Source organism: Cydia amplana, chromosome 8 (assembly GCF_948474715.1).
Source record: "Cydia amplana chromosome 8, ilCydAmpl1.1, whole genome shotgun sequence".
NCBI lineage: Eukaryota > Metazoa > Arthropoda > Insecta > Lepidoptera > Tortricidae > Cydia > Cydia amplana.
Genome location: NC_086076.1, coordinates 8,936,072 through 8,953,058, shown reverse-complemented (window position 1 = coordinate 8,953,058; position 16,987 = coordinate 8,936,072). Strand labels below are relative to the sequence as shown.

Sequence of the window (16,987 nt, the reverse complement as noted above, 5' to 3'; positions counted from 1 at the left end):
GTATCTGTCAAACCTCATTTAGGCTGTTCAAATACTTGCATGCAATATTCGAACTCTTAGAGTACAATGAATTCAGTCGATCGACCATTACTCGTACTACAATGTAATCAAAATCGCATGCAAGTTCTTAAACCGTGTAAACGGGGCTATTGGCTGCGATTACTTACTAGCCGTCAATAGGGATGATGACACATGTTGAATTTTATAACAAAATCTAGTAAAATAGATAGCAAACGAGCAATTTATCACAATAATGTGGATATTAAAATAAAATATTGAAAAATTACAAAATTACAGGACCTGAAAGTTTCAAAATTTAAGTTTTTTTTAACTTCCAAAAACGATAAAAGTAAGGGTACCATTCGATTCCTTACATTTCAACCAAAGAAATATTGTATACCAACTATATACATAAACGCAATATTTCACCGACAAAAACGCAATTTTCTTGTTTTGTCCATACTACAAGATGGGCGATGACGTCACGGCCTCTGGCCGTTTTGTATAGGGCGTTTCGCGAGTGAAGTGCGACTGTCGGACTTTGACTACAAATTCTGACTTTTGTGTTACTTTAATGCAATGGGTCCCATATAGACATTTGATCCTAAAAACAAACCCGATCGATTGATACCATAAAAAAAATTAGTCATGTAGCCTATTTAAAGAGTAATGATTGTTTCAGATATCGTACATGATGTCCCAATACCCGTACCTGGTGTGCCCGATCGAGTACTCGGACTCGCTGGGCCGCATGACGATGGACTGCGAGCCCTCGCCGCTGTTCCGCCTGCAGGAGTACACGCCGCCGCAGTTCGCGCAGCCTCTCATGAAGATCGTGAGTACTGTTCCTGTACATGATGTACCTGGTGTGTGATCGAGTACTCGGAGCTAGGCATGACGATGGACTGCGAGCGCTTGCCTCTGTTCCGCCTGCAGGAGTACACGCCGCCACTGTTCGCGCAGCCTCTCATGAAGATCGTGAGTACTGTTCCTGTACATGATGTACCTGGTGTACGATCGAGTACTCGGACTCGCTGGGCCGCATGACGATGGACTGCGAGCCCTCGCCGCTGTTCCGCCTGCAGGAGTACACGCCGCCGCAGTTCGCGCAGCCTCTCATGAAGATCGTGAGTACTGTTCCTGTACATGATGTACCTGGTGTACGATCGAGTACTCGGACTCGCTGGGCCGCATGACGATGGACTGCGAGCCTTCGCCGCTGTTCCGCCTGCAGGAGTACACGCCGCCGCAGTTCGCGCAGCCTCTCATGAAGATCGTGAGTACTGTTCCTGTACATGATGTACCTGGTGTACGATCGAGTACTCGGACTCGCTGGGCCGCATGACGATGGACTGCGAGCCTTCGCCGCTGTTCCGCCTGCAGGAGTACACGCCGCCGCAGTTCGCGCAGCCTCTCATGAAGATCGTGAGTACTGTTCCTGTACATGATGTACCTGGTGTGTGATCGAGTACTCGGACTCGCTGGGCCGCATGACGATGGACTGCGAGCCTTCGCCGCTGTTCCGCCTGCAGGAGTACACGCCGCCGCAGTTCGCGCAGCCTCTCATGAAGATCGTGAGTACTGTTCCTGTACATGATGTACCTGGTGTGTGATCGAGTACTCGGACTCGCTGGGCCGCATGACGATGGACTGCGAGCCCTCGCCGCTGTTCCGCCTGCAGGAGTACACGCCGCCGCAGTTCGCGCAGCCTCTCATGAAGATCGTGAGTACTGTTACTGTACATGATGTACCTGGTGTGTGATCGACATACCCCGGCCGGCGAGAGCAAAAATACGTTGACAGCTTAATAGTGCGAGGACACACACTTTGGTCGATGTCGATAAAAACAACACGATGTACTGGACCACCGTTATGATATGCAGAAGTATTAATTATTGTTGTAAACAAAATTAAAACCAAGTGTTTGTATTTATTCAGTTTAAAATTGTTTTAGGGTTATTCTTAGAAACGCGTGGAGGTATCAAGTTGAAATAAATAACAAATACTAATGGCTCAGTTTAAAAAAAAAATTGTGCTTAATTAAAATAAGATATTTAATTAAGCACTAGGAGCAGACGCATTTTTGCTCTCGCCGGCCGGGGTATGGTGATCGAGTACTCGGAGCTGGACAAGACGATGGACTGCGACTTACGAGTCACTCGTTGCCATGGTTACGTTCGCCTGGGTCACTCTTAAAATCCGGGCTTTAAAGTGTATAAGTAACATAGTATGCATTTTGTGACAGTTATAAAATAGTATGAGCGTTGCTAACTGGTGCAGACGAGAGCGACGGATTTTACTTACGATAGGATCGTGCGTGCTGGTGCGGGGGTCCTTTTATCTACAGCTGACTGTACAACAGTCCTATCAATCTGTGCTATTATTGTCTCCTGGCTGACGGGACAGAATAACAACAAGAAATAGTTGATTAAACATCCTATGTAAATATTCTTTGGAAATGACCACGTGACTTTTTTTTAACATCTGTCATCCCGATGCCATGTTACTTTTCGTTCAACTGACGTTTGTCGATAAAAGATGAAGATGTGTATGTTGAGTAAAGCCATATTAATAGTTATATATAATATAGACTAGTTGGTTATCTCTTATTTATTCGTTCAGTTGGAACATTCCATGAGGCCTCTCACATGTTTTTTCTTCTTTTTGCGTCCTATCTGGTCATTAATCAATGATGCAATTTTTCTCATATTGACTTGACTCAAACCCGTCATAGGTACACAAGAAGCGTATTCAATTAATAAAAAAAAATTAGATGCTCTGTTTAATTGCTGCTGTACTCGTTTTTGTACTACCTATTATATATATGTCTTAGGGCCACACTAGCGTCTTTTGAGCGTCGGTGTCTAGTCAGCGCTATGGAAATAGCGTCGCTTCGCAGTTGCGCGAACGTTACGTCGAGCAGCAGCCATAGAGTTGTCTACACGCCGACGCTCGTGAGACGCTAGTGTGTGGTGGCCCTTAACTGTATGTTGTTCATAAAGTTTTCTAATATTAATTCGGTTTGTTTCACAGTTCGGCATGGAGAAACTCACCATGTATCCGTTCATGATCCACTCCCTCGCTCTTAGCATATTCAGCTCTGTCATCGGACCGTTTGGAGGGTTCTTCGCATCTGGGTTCAAGCGGGCTTTCAAGATTAAGGTATGTTTCAATATTTATTTTATTCCACTCATTGCATAACGTACACTACGTTACCTAAGATAAAGATAGTCGCGTTATGATGTCAAATTATTGAGCCTCCTTAGCTTATTAAATAGTAATGTTAACTATAGATAGACTAATAGCGTTATTCATAAACAGCTACAAGTCTGAATTAGCTATTAATCGTATGTATTAATCTGTTATTCTGACTTATGTATTTGGAAGAAAGGGATAAAACATAATTTTTTTAAGTAATTGAGGTTTTAGGTTTATATATGCCTAATTAATATTTGTAGGATCAAATTTTAATGATTCAGGCAGGAAATTTAGATAAATAGTTTTTGAGTTCGAAGTCTTGATTTAGCTAGAAGTTAAGGAGGTTATGTTATGGGATCAAATTGTTACGAGGCGCCTAAGAGGGCAATTTAAAATAATAGTAGTTCGTACTAAAGTAGCCTGTTTTTTTTTAATCTGACGTTGAGACATTGCAATGGGTTTTTCAGAACTTATGTACGAAATATCATTTGATATTTACCAGTCGCTTTCAGTCGCAAAACATCGTGAGGAAACCGGACTAATCCCAATAAGGCCTAGGTTGGAAGGTCAGATGGCAGTCGCTTTCGTAAAAAACTAGTGCCCACGCCAATTCCTGGGATTAGTTGCCAAGCGGACCCCAGGCTCCCGTGATGGTGATGAGCCGTGGAATAATGCTGGGACAACGCGAGGAATCTTCTTCCTCGCGTTATCCCGGCATTTTGGCCACGGCTCATGGGAGCCTGGGGTCCGCTTGGCAACTAATCCCAGGAATTGGCGTAGGCACTATTTTTTACGAAAGCGACTGCCATCTGACCTTCCAACCTAGGCCTTATTGGGATTAGTCCGGTTTCCTCACGATGTTTTCCTTCACCGAAAAGCGACTGGTAAATATCAAATGATATTACGTATATAAGTTCCGAAAAACTCATTGCGATGTTTAAAATGTTGGGACAACGCGAGGAATATGATGATGTTGAATCATTCCAGGACTTTGGCGACGTGATTCCCGGCCACGGCGGTATCATGGACCGCTTCGATTGCCAGTTCCTCATGGCCACGTTCGTCAACGTATACATCACCAGCTTCATCCGCACCGCCACGCCACAGAAACTGCTGCAACAGGTACCCAACTAATATTACTTAAATATTACACCAAAGTTTCGTTATGGGGCACGCACCGTACTGCGTTGATAGAAAACTAAACTCAAATGATATGAGGAGTGTCTTTTCAAAAGGGTTTATTTTTTCTGGGAATCTATTTCTAAATTGGACCTTAAGTTTTCTTGAGCAAGGTTCTCTCTAGAAGTACCGCTAAGAAAAAAATAAACCCTTTTGAAAAGACACTCCTCATATATGGAAATAGTCACGTGACTAAGTAGCATCTGTCATCCTGATACATTTTTTCTTTTGGGGCTTATCGATGCACAATTATCAAAGCCAAAATCAAAATATACTTTATTCATGTAGGCCTAGCAACAAGCACTTATGAATAGTAACTAGTTATTACATATATTTTTTTTTTCTCTAGCCTATTTTGGTGTCCCACTGCTGGGCAAAGGCCTCCCCTCGTTTATATAATTATCAGAGAAATTTCTTGATGTTATTTTTTCCATAATAATATTGGATTATTATACAAATCAAATTTAACACTAAGAATTTTACAAATTGATCGTCAAACATGAAGAAAATATATAAAAAAAAATTACCTCTTGGCTAGGCCCCCTGGTGCTTCACGGTAGCCTTTCCCCACGCCACCCAGCTCTGTACGAGTGACAAAATTTGCCAAGCGCATTCTTTGGGCCGAGTAACCCAAGACAAAAATAAATAAATATTATAGGACATTCTGACACAGATTGACTAAGTCGCACAGTAAGCTCAAGACGGCTTGTGTTGCGGGTACTCAGACAACGATATATATAATATACAAATACATAAATACATAGAAAACACCCAAGACTCACGAACAAATATCTGTGCTCATCACACAAATAAATGCCCTTACCGGGATTCGAACCTTAAACCGCCGCTTCACAGGCAGGGTAACCACTAGGCCAGACCAGTCGTCAAATCATCAGTCGTCAGTTCGAAAAAAAAATGACATTTCGGAAATTTCTCAGGTATACAACTTAAAACCGGAGCAGCAGTTGCAACTGTTCTACGCCCTGAAAGAGTCGCTGGAGAATAGGAACATCCTCAACATGGTACCCTAAGATGCTAGTCTTCCAAGGTATACCAGTTAGTACTATTTGCTTACGAAGACAGCGCACTTGTACTGAGTTGAAAACCTCCGCGATTATGTAAGGCATTCTATTTTTTCTTTTGTTTAAAGACGAAGTTGTACTTTGAATTTGTTTTTTTTTAGTAGCATTCCAGCATTCTTTTGTGCCAACATTTTAAAGCCAATTTCCATGGCGCGCTGTAGTTTATATACCTTTGTTAGCCTAAACAACGCGATTGTTTTTCAACCAGTGCAAAACTGCTTGGAAGGGAACATATCCGGCTATGTACCTCGAGAGGAAAGCATACATTTTGTTCTAGTCTCATAATTGTAAAATCATTTGCCTTGAACAAATGCATTGCATACAATTGTTGACCAAAATTGTTTTAACAGAGACTTCGCAAGGCAAGCGATACAATTAGTTAAATAAAAGTATATAATATTGGCTCTCCTAAAGTATATGATAAATCGATAAAAAATATAAAAAAATATTAGAATTAATTCTAGATGTAATAGAAAATATTATTGATAAGCCTTGACACTATTACTTATCCTATTTATTTGTCTTATGTGTTATCAAATCTAAGGCCCCACTTAATCATAAAATAAAAATGATCCCCTTGGATTAAAATGTAACATCAAATGTTCGGTTATTTTAACACTGCAGTATTATTACGGTAAAATCAATTATATCACTTCACTGATGCAATACCTCGTTACTATAATAATATGTCGAGCGTTTTTCGGCTTAAAATACGTGAGTGACTTGAGTCTTAATATCCTTATTATAAATGTCACAAAGACACGAATAATTATAATAAATCCACATGTTTGTATTAGTAATTGTAACCCTGGCCAATCTAGCATTAGTGATGTCAATGATCTCAATGGTCATATGTTTTGATATAGCAAATAGCAACTGAGGCTTATATAATATAGGCCAAGGTACGAAGCTAATTCCACAGTCTTTGGTCGTTTCTTGATTACAATCGGGTGTTTTATAATATCTGCTACATACACTATGGCATTTCATCTTTACGGAAATAGCAGAAAAGATAAACGTGAACTATAGTTATTTTAGTATGTTGGCGCAGTGGATAAGAATATTATTGTTATTCGTAATGTAAGTGCAGAAAATACTCCTGCTTCCAAATAAATCACTTACAATAATATTCATATCCATCATCGAAATATGTGTCGTATCGAAATATAATTTTAAGGTATTATAAAAAATAATAGGTAAATTATTATAAATATGTCTATTGTAGTTATAATTTACATGTTTCCGATCGTGAAATTGTTAGCTTTGTTACTTTATTCAAGATATAATAATATCCTAATTTTGTATGATTACATTATCCTATATTTTAACAAAGATAGCTGATGGAGAAGTATTTTTACCAATCCAAATTTGTCAGCAGGTTTTGATCGTATTGTTATATTATTATTTAGGTCCCTCCTTATATATTTGGTAATGGATAAGATAGGGAAGCTTTGCATTTTCTTCGCTGACTGATATTTGATATGACTGCATATGTGCTAAAATTTTTGAACATTTACCTGTAGTTAGCATACTGAGTTTAACACTTTAGAGAGGTTCCTACCTTCACAAAAGGCCTTTCTTAGAAAATATGTCTATGTTACCCCAACTATTTACATCTATTTTACAATGACTGGTTTTATTAAACTTAGACATATTTTCTAAAACTGACCGAAAAGAGATCATCATTCGTTCCTATGTTAATATTTAGTATGCTAACGGACATTCTAATTTCTTTGACAAAATTTACAAAACAAAAATCCTTATTACATTTATTAATATCGATTGGTATTGGAAATAGGTTATTGGTGGGTGGAGATGGTTTTGGTATAAATTATCTGCATATTTTTAGTAAATTACTTTTGTTTTTCTTAGGACTTTTTCGTGTTATGAATAAGTTACACTCATGTTTCTCAAATAGATTGTTAAGACTTAAGATGTATTTACTTTAAAAAGCTATACTATTATAATGTTGTAAAACAAAATGACTTTGTCTCAAAACAGTACTGATGTATAAATATGTATGAACCTTTATCGGTTTTATACGATTTTTAGGAATTATAAATTCATCTGGGACATCTGGGTACTTTACCTTAGAAATGGTGAAATTATTGTTTTCTATATAAATAATGCAAGTCGTCGACAATAAGTTGTCGTTGTATTTTTTTTTGTATATTGTAATGGTGTTAAAATACACCAAGGGTCTCCATAAAGGGTTAAATAGTGAACTAATCGTTATGCGAGGATTATTCCGCAGAAGCACTGGCGATGACGCCAATTCAAATCTAAGTTAGCCAGTAGCGAACGGTAAAATGAAGATACGACGTAAATTTTTACAGCTATCATATCAATACATTTTATTTTGCCTGGAATAACGTGTATGTTATAAAATGTACTGTTAAGGGCCAGTTGCACCAACCACATTTAACAGACTGATCAACGTCAGCCGACGCGCCCCGCTTTACTATGAAACTTTCCATACATAAAAATTTAGCAAACTCTTTAACGATACGAACAGTTTGGTGCAACCGACCCCAATACTGTCAAAAGATTGACTTTTATCCTCTTTTTACTAGTTTCGAAAAAATATGATTGTTTGAGCTATTTTCAGAAGTCTTCGGTTGCAAACGTTCCGAGTCGCTGTAGCCTTAAGGTAGTAAGTCTGGCTTGCTTTAGTAAACTAGATATATATACTTGTTTCTCGCCGACAGATAGACTGTTAAGTTTGGTGATGTTTTTGTGATTTTACGTTATGTTGAGTTTTGCTTATTTTCGCTAGCTGTCTAGATGTGTGAATGTGTGTAGTCGTTGTGTATGATAATCTTTGGAAAACTAGAATATGAGGATATGTAGGTACACTCGTATCTCCTTAAATGCATAATATTTATAAGTTTTCCAAAAACTAATGATATATTTATTTGGCTTTAGCTTCACTAATTTCAAGTTAAATTAAATAGTTAAGTAATAATTAGTGTGGAATGTATGTACCTAGAAGTTTCGCTTTGAATAAGAAATTATTCTGTGACACGTATGAAACAATGTGTTGCAATTTTTTTATTGGTCGACGTACACCAGAATTAACATTATAATGATTTATTTTATTATGGTTACATAAAGCGACGTTTATGACTTTTATAACAAAAAAGGAACACACTTGGTTTTCACATTAAGGTACCTTAGATGTATTTAAGGCAAATTAGATAGTGCATTGCCACTAGAATTTTTTAAATTATTTTTCTCAGAATATAAAATATATTTTACTCGTACTCACCTGCATAATTATGTATTTTACTCGCCTATTTTTATTGCATACTGCATACCTATTCTAGCGTATTCAGAATCTAAAATGTGGTAGTTGTGCTATCATAGCATACTTAGTTGTTAGATCTTTATGTTGGATTGATGATGATGATGTATTTGTTAAGTAATTGTGTGTCTCCATACGGGTTCAGAGTATTTATAGTATTTGTGGAACTATCTCGTTATATAAATGGTAAATTTTAATTGTCAGGATACATTAAGTACCTATCACTTAATATTTTGATACACGTTATGCCTTAATTTTCGTAAGTATAAAAATTGACCGCTCCCTACCAAATATTTAATATAAATAGGTATATATAGCTGTTAACAAACCAGTATCAGTGTGCGTTCATCAAAAATGTAGAAGCTTAACATGCTGAAGTTAGGGTCTTAAAACAACAATAATTTGCCTTAGCGTTCAATGCTAGGACCTTAACTCGATTAAGACCTAACAAGACTTAAACTGTATTTGTTTAACATTAGCTTTCATTCAGAGCCTTGAACACACAAACATGTTATTGACTTAGGGCCAGTTGCGCCACCCGCACTTGACAGACTGACCAACGTCACCCGGCGCGCCGCGGCGGTTTAGTATGAAACTTTCCATACAATAAAATTTAGCGAACTCTTAACGATACCAAACAGTTTGGTGCAACCGACCCTTACAGCTTGTGCTTTGCAACTGCAAGTTCAATGCTACTAGGTTGCTTGAACGCTTAACCTTTTGGACGCCAATGACCGATATATACGCACCGCAGGTCCAACGCCAAAGACGTATTAATCGGTCATAGACCACAGAGCAACAGACCTAGGTGCATATGCATAAAGTTCAATTTCAGTTTTGACACTTCGGTGACGTGGCGTCTGAGAGACAGCTTTTGTGTTTGACACGGCGTCGAAAAGGTTAAAACATCGTTCAGGGCACTGTACAAAGTCCGCCACCCACAGACAAGACATCCTCTAGACTGAGCCTGTACTGACTGAGCTAGTAGCGCTACCCCCCTCTGCCACAAATACCTATACGGTAGTTTTACTCCATCTTCGAGTCGAAGTGTCTTTGTGTGACGTCCGTGATTTTGAACGGACCAACTCGCTCACCTCGTCCCCCGCACCCCAGTATTTTTGGCAGCATCGGTTTTCATGAAATAATTGCTCTAAACTCCGTCTAGAGGATTCCTAGTCTATGCCGCCACCTGATCAAAGATCTACGAAAAAGTAATCCTTTTGTAGATGCGAGATTATTTTATACATAGGTATATTTCGCAACGTTGCCACTGTCCACTGGAGATTTAAACTAAAAAAGCGGTCGAACTCAATTTACATAAACGACCTCGCTGGTTAATTCGAATTACCTGTTAACAGTTAAATCTCAAACGAATTAACGGGAATTATAATAATAAGTAAATTCTATTAAATGTTATAAGGTCACTTGTAAGTCTATTGTAAACTTATTATACTGATGTAATTGGTGTCTGTCTGTGTAGTTTAGACATTAAATTATTTATTGTTTGTCTTTATTGTATTGCGATGAAGCAAATAAATGGATTCCTTAAATATGCTTTTGTTTTACATATCCCCCTCGAAATTGCTAAAAAAGGGCCGTTTTAAATAAATCTACATCTTACACAGTCTTAGTCAGTCTTAGTTTTACACTTTGTAAAACTGTAATAAAAGGATAAAAGAGCAAATCATTCATTGGTTATTCGCGTCAAATAAATACCTGTTTTTCATTACTTGTTGTTGTTGCATCCTACTTACTACGTTTGACACGAACAAATGGTTTGTGCTGACCTAATAGTTACCTATGCTGAGTGTTCACTTGGAGCTTTATAAAATTAAGTCCTTTTTATTTGAATGTGAAATCCGACTCATATGTACCTACTTATAACCTATCGAACTTAATAACTCAGAGATGTAGGCTATGTAGGTATAGCCTGTTCGATTTCTAATATCAAGTTCGCCATAGATTTACTATGGCGCACTTGGTCTTAGAAAAACGGACAGATTATATGTACCTACTCGTATGACAGAGTTGGAAATTGCGAGTCACTGAAGTGATTTAATAAATAATTATAAGTGGGAATAACCCGTTTGAACCAACTTTGAACAATCTGTTGGCAAAGAACTAATTAAGAATGAGTTCGTATACTCCAATGACAACGAATGAAATGCCTCAATAATTGTGAAAATAACAGACGAAGGAACTAGACTTTAGCACAATAATGACCGAAAGGTCAACTCTTTTTGGAAAACAAAGAACATCCTCGGTGATGCGACGAATCGGAAGGTTTAGGTACCGTCGTGTCGTTGAATGTTGCTAGAGTGCGTTACTAATTTCATTGGAATAGGTACGCTACCTATTAGAAGGTCATGTTTCCTAAAATTTTATGCTATTTGTTACTAGCATAAGATACAAAATAATGTTAAAATTTTAAAACTTCTTTCCTGGTTAGGGCAAAAGCAAACGCTCGCAGACCCGTGAACTTACAGGTCGAAAAAGTCCTTACTATGAAATCGCCTATCTGAAAAATAAGACTAAGTAGGTACTACATGTCTACCAGTGGCCTATTTTATAAAGCTACAAGTTACAATTTACAAGCGGAAGTCTCTTTCTAATTAAAAGTGTTAGAACGAGACTTCCGCTTGTAAATTGTAACTTGTAGCTTTATAAAATAGGCCACAGAGCTCCGACCGATCAAATGACGCAATGTAATGAAACTCGCATGCGAATTCTCGCACCGTCTAAATGAGCCCTAATTCCTAGTTGTGGACGACTGGACGCTACCTATTTGGCAAAGCCCTGGCTCTGTAATCCCATTTTTTTCTGTCCAATGGATTTATTATTAGTATCCTGGGAGATAAAAACAAAAGTTTAGCTGAACGAGCGTGAGTGGATAATATGCGTTCACGCACATAATCAAACTATTATCTTCTAAATACCACCATGCCGCTGCCGATGAGCCGGAAAAGTCGTTGATAAATGACGTACATTGACTGGGATGACTGGTATTGATTCTAGCAGCAGTAGTGGTGGATAGGTACTTGGTCCTGAAATTTCTCCGAGTCCTGTGGCAGTTCTGGCTTGAGCGCATCGTAATTTCGTTATTTTGAGTTGAATAATACTTATAGGAACGTAGGTTCTAACACCTAAATATAAAAACGCAGCCTCATAATTTAAGAACACATATCCCATAATTGATATGTAATATATCGGAAGAGGTCGGAAGCGAGTTCTGTTAGTTTTTGCACGCGCGCGCGCGAGCTAGGAGCGTGCGCGGGCGTTCCCACGCATCTTGCGTAATGACAGATCTCGATTCAAATCTCTGCGCGTGCCCGTTGCTTGAGGAGACGGTACAGCCTACTAAGAAATTCAAAAGCGACATTTCGTGTATCACAGAAGCAATCGATATCGAAAAATTATCCCCAAATTTTCATTATCGTGGTAGATAGATAGTTTGTAACCTCCGAATTGGGTCACTTCTGGATAAGATTAGGATTTCAAGATCGGGACAAGCTGTAGGCGCGAAGAATGACCTATTGGCGATAAAAGACTGAAATGATGATGATGAGTTTGAGTTTTATTCAGAATAACTTTTTTACCATAGAAATAGACTGAAAAAAAAGGAGAGCAGGGCACGACGGCATACCCAGGGCCCAATGCAATGCAATGCAGGGGCCGGGGCAATGAGGGCATGACATTGTAACTGCTTTAAAACGGCAAGAAATAACATATTAATATTGTTTCCGCACCTGACTACTCGCATTTATGTTGGCCAGAATAAATATTGGTTTCAAAACTTTCAAATAACTAGAAAGAGCTAACTAAATTCTTATTCTACGACAAGATTATTCGCCGAATATAGGTATGGCTCGTAGATATGAGTAAGCATTAGACGGGTACTAATTAAATTAGTAAACTCGTAGTATCGCATCACACAGATCATTAATTAACAGACAAAATCGTCATTTGTTCTAGACTTGTAAATTCCAAAGAGCCAACAGGAGTGGTCATTTCTCCATACAAACGTACTCGACTGTTTCCTCCGTGGGTTTTGAAGCTAGAGCAATGATTTTTTCAACATAGATTAATATTGTCAATATCTGTGTCGGACCGTTTAGCTTTTTTTGATATTTTTGTTTTTTAACCCTTAAATGCATAGTGATGCATTTATACACACAACATAAACATCAAATGTTATGCATTATTAAACAAATTCTATTTGTTCTTGTATATTATTTCAATAGTAAAACTAATAAATTTTCCGAATTATTACATAAATTTACGCAGTATTTTAATTTATAAAAGTTACATTTGTTTATAGACGAAATGTCGGTATACTTGGAAAAACCTGGAAGTTGAAGATTTTTGGTATGTGATTTTGGGCAGATTTTTCGGGGTTTGTAATTATTTTATATTTAAAAACTTTATCATAGGTATATCACAAATAGTGTACCTTTCTAATGGTAGTAAAAAATTTCATATATCTATTACTGAAAATTACATATTTACATAAATATGATTAAGCCAATTCAACTTCTAACACTGATTTCGCAGTAAAAATCGAAGTTATATTTTTTTTACTATTTTTCCTAGAATCGGCAAACAATTATGTGATACATATATTAATTTCGGGCTAAAAGAAAAAGTCATGCATTTAAGGGTTAAGGCGCTAGAGCCCTTCAAAAATGGCCAAAATGGCCTAATTGACCATGCCGCAATGAGAGGCGTGCTATTCAAAACTGACATCAATCAGTCAAAAAAGCAAAACGGTCCGACACAGATAATGTCATAATAATTTAGATTACCAAATTTGGTTACGATTGGTTAAGTTTTGGAGGAGGAAACAGTCGAGTACGAAACCTCGATTTTTGATATTTTTACGCAGGATTTTTCGCCTTGTCCTTATCGCACTAGTTTTAGGAGCCGCTTCCGTTAGCGAGACGGGTATATTTACCTAAAATATTTAAATCTTAGCTCCTGTTGGCTCTTAAGGGCGCGGACATTAGCAGCGGATGGGTATGGAAACCCGCACCTACAAGAATATTGCAAAGATGATATTTATTCAAGTCGCGACGCGAACGTATACAGAGTAACTAAGAAGGGAAAGCAATTTGAATCCCCAAAACACTTGATACAGAGGATAAAAGAAATCACGACATGACGCAACGGCGCCAAGGCAGCTAGAATAAGTAAGTGATTAATATTTCTGTTATGTGCTTACAGTTAACAGTCTAGTCGGTGAATCACTCTGTTCGCAATTGGTTTGTTGAAATGTGACCTTCCATTATGAAGAAATGGAGCGTAAGTTGGATGTTCTAGACGTGCATTTTTAACCTTGGTCTGGTTTTTAAATTTATTGCCTAGGTTTAGAACAAGCTTAGGTAACTTAATATGAAACCTACCTACTTCATTACATAGGTAATATATTAAAAAACGTATAATTTAACACGTTAGAACTAACAACTTATAGTTCTAAACGTGTTTTTGTTTTATTGTGTAACAAAATATTATCAATATCAGGTATCATTTGTCTGTAATCATTCAGGATTGTGGTACAACCAAAACACTTATGTTCACATAGTACCTACTACTGAATTGACGAGATTATGATCACTTAATCAGGTTCGAAGGACCAACTATTTAAATTATTTAAGTAGGTACCGACACAAAACGGAACAATGGTGATTATGAAATAGTAAACGAAATTATAATTACAATTACCCACATCCCCAGGTAAACTCTTCATCTAAAAACAGATTTATGATCACAAATATCAAAATGAAGACTTCATTGTGATTATATTATCGTAATCGATAAAATCAATACCAGTTCTCCTAAATTGCCAAATAATATGATATTTCGTATCCAATAATCGGGCTCTCAAAATAAACTGAGTGATAAATCAAACATCATCCGTATATGCCAATCCTTGCGAAACTAAACAAAGCTTGTGTCTTCACTTCAGTTTTAGCGGACTTCGGCGCACACGTCTCATTTAAATCGATTCATTTGAATTAGATCCTTATTGCAATAGTATTAAGTTTATTTGGGCTTGTTGATTTTATCTGCATTGCTAACCTATGATGCCAATATGCCGATCATCGGACGATTTATTAGGCGGTTACCGAAAACCTGACCACATTTCTTTGATAATCTAACTCTCTCACTTTTAAACCAGTTTAGGCCGATGTGCGATAAGGACAGTAGGTGGACAGACCACGTTGCACGATGGATACAACAATATGACGCGAAATATTGCTTTCTTTAGTGGTAAGTAGGTTACTTCGGTTATGTCAGGTGCAGGCATGAGTTGAGCGGTCAGAAGTGTGACAGGTGAAATTTTGGTGTGACAACTATTTGTTTTACCTATATTCGTAAGGTAAGTATTTACTTTAAACATGAATTTTGTTTGGTTAGTTAACACTTATGTTGAATAGGTGTTCATACTCTTGGATTTATTTATTCGAGTAATAAAATGTAGATTATTTAACCAGCGAAGCATAGAAAACGTATTATTAAGCCGGATAAGTTTGTACCCATGGATGGCATGGGTGGTTGTGTGAACAACAACAATTCGGACAAAAAAACCGGCCAAGTGCGAGTCGGACTCGCGCACGGAGGGTTCCGCATCATCAACAAAAAATAGAGCAAAACAAGCAAAAAAACGGTCACCCATCCAAGTACTGACCCCGCCCGACGTTGCTTAACTTCGGTCAAAAATCACGTTTGTTGTATGGGAGCCCCACTTAAATCTTTATTTTATTCTGTTTTTAGTATTTGTTGTTATAGCGGCAACAGAAATACATCATCTGTGAAAATTTCAACTGTCTAGCTATCACGGTTCGTGAGATACAGCCTGGTGACAGACGGACGGACGGACAGCGAAGTCTTAGTAATAGGGTCCCGTTTTTACCCTTTGGGTACGGAACCCTAAAAAACGATAACATAACACTCTAACGATGAAAAATAAAGTATTAATACTTGGCCGGACTTGTGTGAAATACGAGGATAATGTACTCTTAATATCTGTCCCTTGTCATTCATACACAAATGCCTGGAATAAAATTAAGTGCTTTAAAAAATATTATCATGGGACAATCGCATAAGCATAAATGAATAAAGTAATTGCTTGAACTATTGGCTAACTGTGCGTCTTATAAGAATAAGGCTTCCTTTAAGATGGGTCCTGATTACCCAAATATGCTGCTTACACATTTCAGCATTAGATGACACACCTTGTTAGCGCAACTCATGGAAGGTTAGGTTATCTCTAAGCGCATGCAATTTCCGATAGTTTGTGGCATTTAGCAGATCGATTGATTTGCACCTTTAGTCGCAATATTGTATCAAAAATCAAATGCAATTTGTTGCAAGGGCTGTGGAGCCCCTAAGGTGCGACATACGTGCGAGCAGCGATTTCAGTGCTCGTAAATCTATCTCATTTGGCATTCCAATTCATTAACTGTGTCCCGTAGGTTGGCCGTAGTTGGCAAAGCGTCAAACAGCGTGATAAGTAATCTCACGCAACATCATAAGATAACGTAAATAAAAATGTGAACAGCTCCATACATTTCCACTCATTTGATTATGTGTGTTGCGCGAGTAGCACACATCGGGCCGGCCAGAAGGCAGTGCTGATAGAGCTGTTGGGCTGAACGCACCGCTTATGAACGCGACCGAAACCGAAAAGCGCGGGAACCGGCGATGAATGAACGAGATCTAAAAAACAGTGACAGTGTGTGATTCGAATTTGGAACAGTTTCTCTTGTTTTTTTTTTTGAAGGTTAGTGTTTTGAAGGTGAGGATTTTTTTTAATTCGTGGGTAGGATATGAGCTAGAAAAATGTGCCTAATGAATATTGATACTTTCAAAACTTAAAAAACGTGTGAGTACACGTATACAAGTACAAGTATATTAATGATTAATTATATAAGGGTTATATGTTGTCGATTAATATGGAAAGACCCACAATCACTCTTGCAATTATATCTAAACGGGAAGCATTACCATGATTTTCTGTGTCCACATTTTCTAAGTTTATTATTAAGATAAGAAACGTAATTTACATGCGTTAATTGGTCGAAAACCGCAACAGACACATTATCTATCGTAAAAGTTTATCGTTTTCTAATTAGCCAATTAGTTGGACGAATGTCTGAGAAAAAGTTCCACCAGTTGATTCAATTGGTCAAGAACTATCATCTGGGTCATATTAGTGAACATACTG

The 16,987-nt window shown here is 37.8% G+C and overlaps 1 protein-coding gene across 1 annotated transcript in view; it reads left to right on the top strand.

Annotated features, from left to right (window-relative positions):
* LOC134650346 (phosphatidate cytidylyltransferase, photoreceptor-specific) overlaps positions 1–5,495 on the top strand; it is a 33,612-nt gene extending 28,117 nt beyond the window's left edge. Inside the window, exons 7-10 of the mRNA XM_063505306.1 lie at positions 683–835; positions 3,034–3,162; positions 4,186–4,320; positions 5,316–5,495. Of these exons, the coding sequence (XP_063361376.1) occupies positions 683–835; positions 3,034–3,162; positions 4,186–4,320; positions 5,316–5,408 (510 nt within the window). The 3' untranslated portion in view covers positions 5,409–5,495. The remainder of the gene's footprint in view (positions 1–682; positions 836–3,033; positions 3,163–4,185; positions 4,321–5,315) is intronic.
* Positions 5,496–16,987: the final 11,492 nt, after the last annotated feature.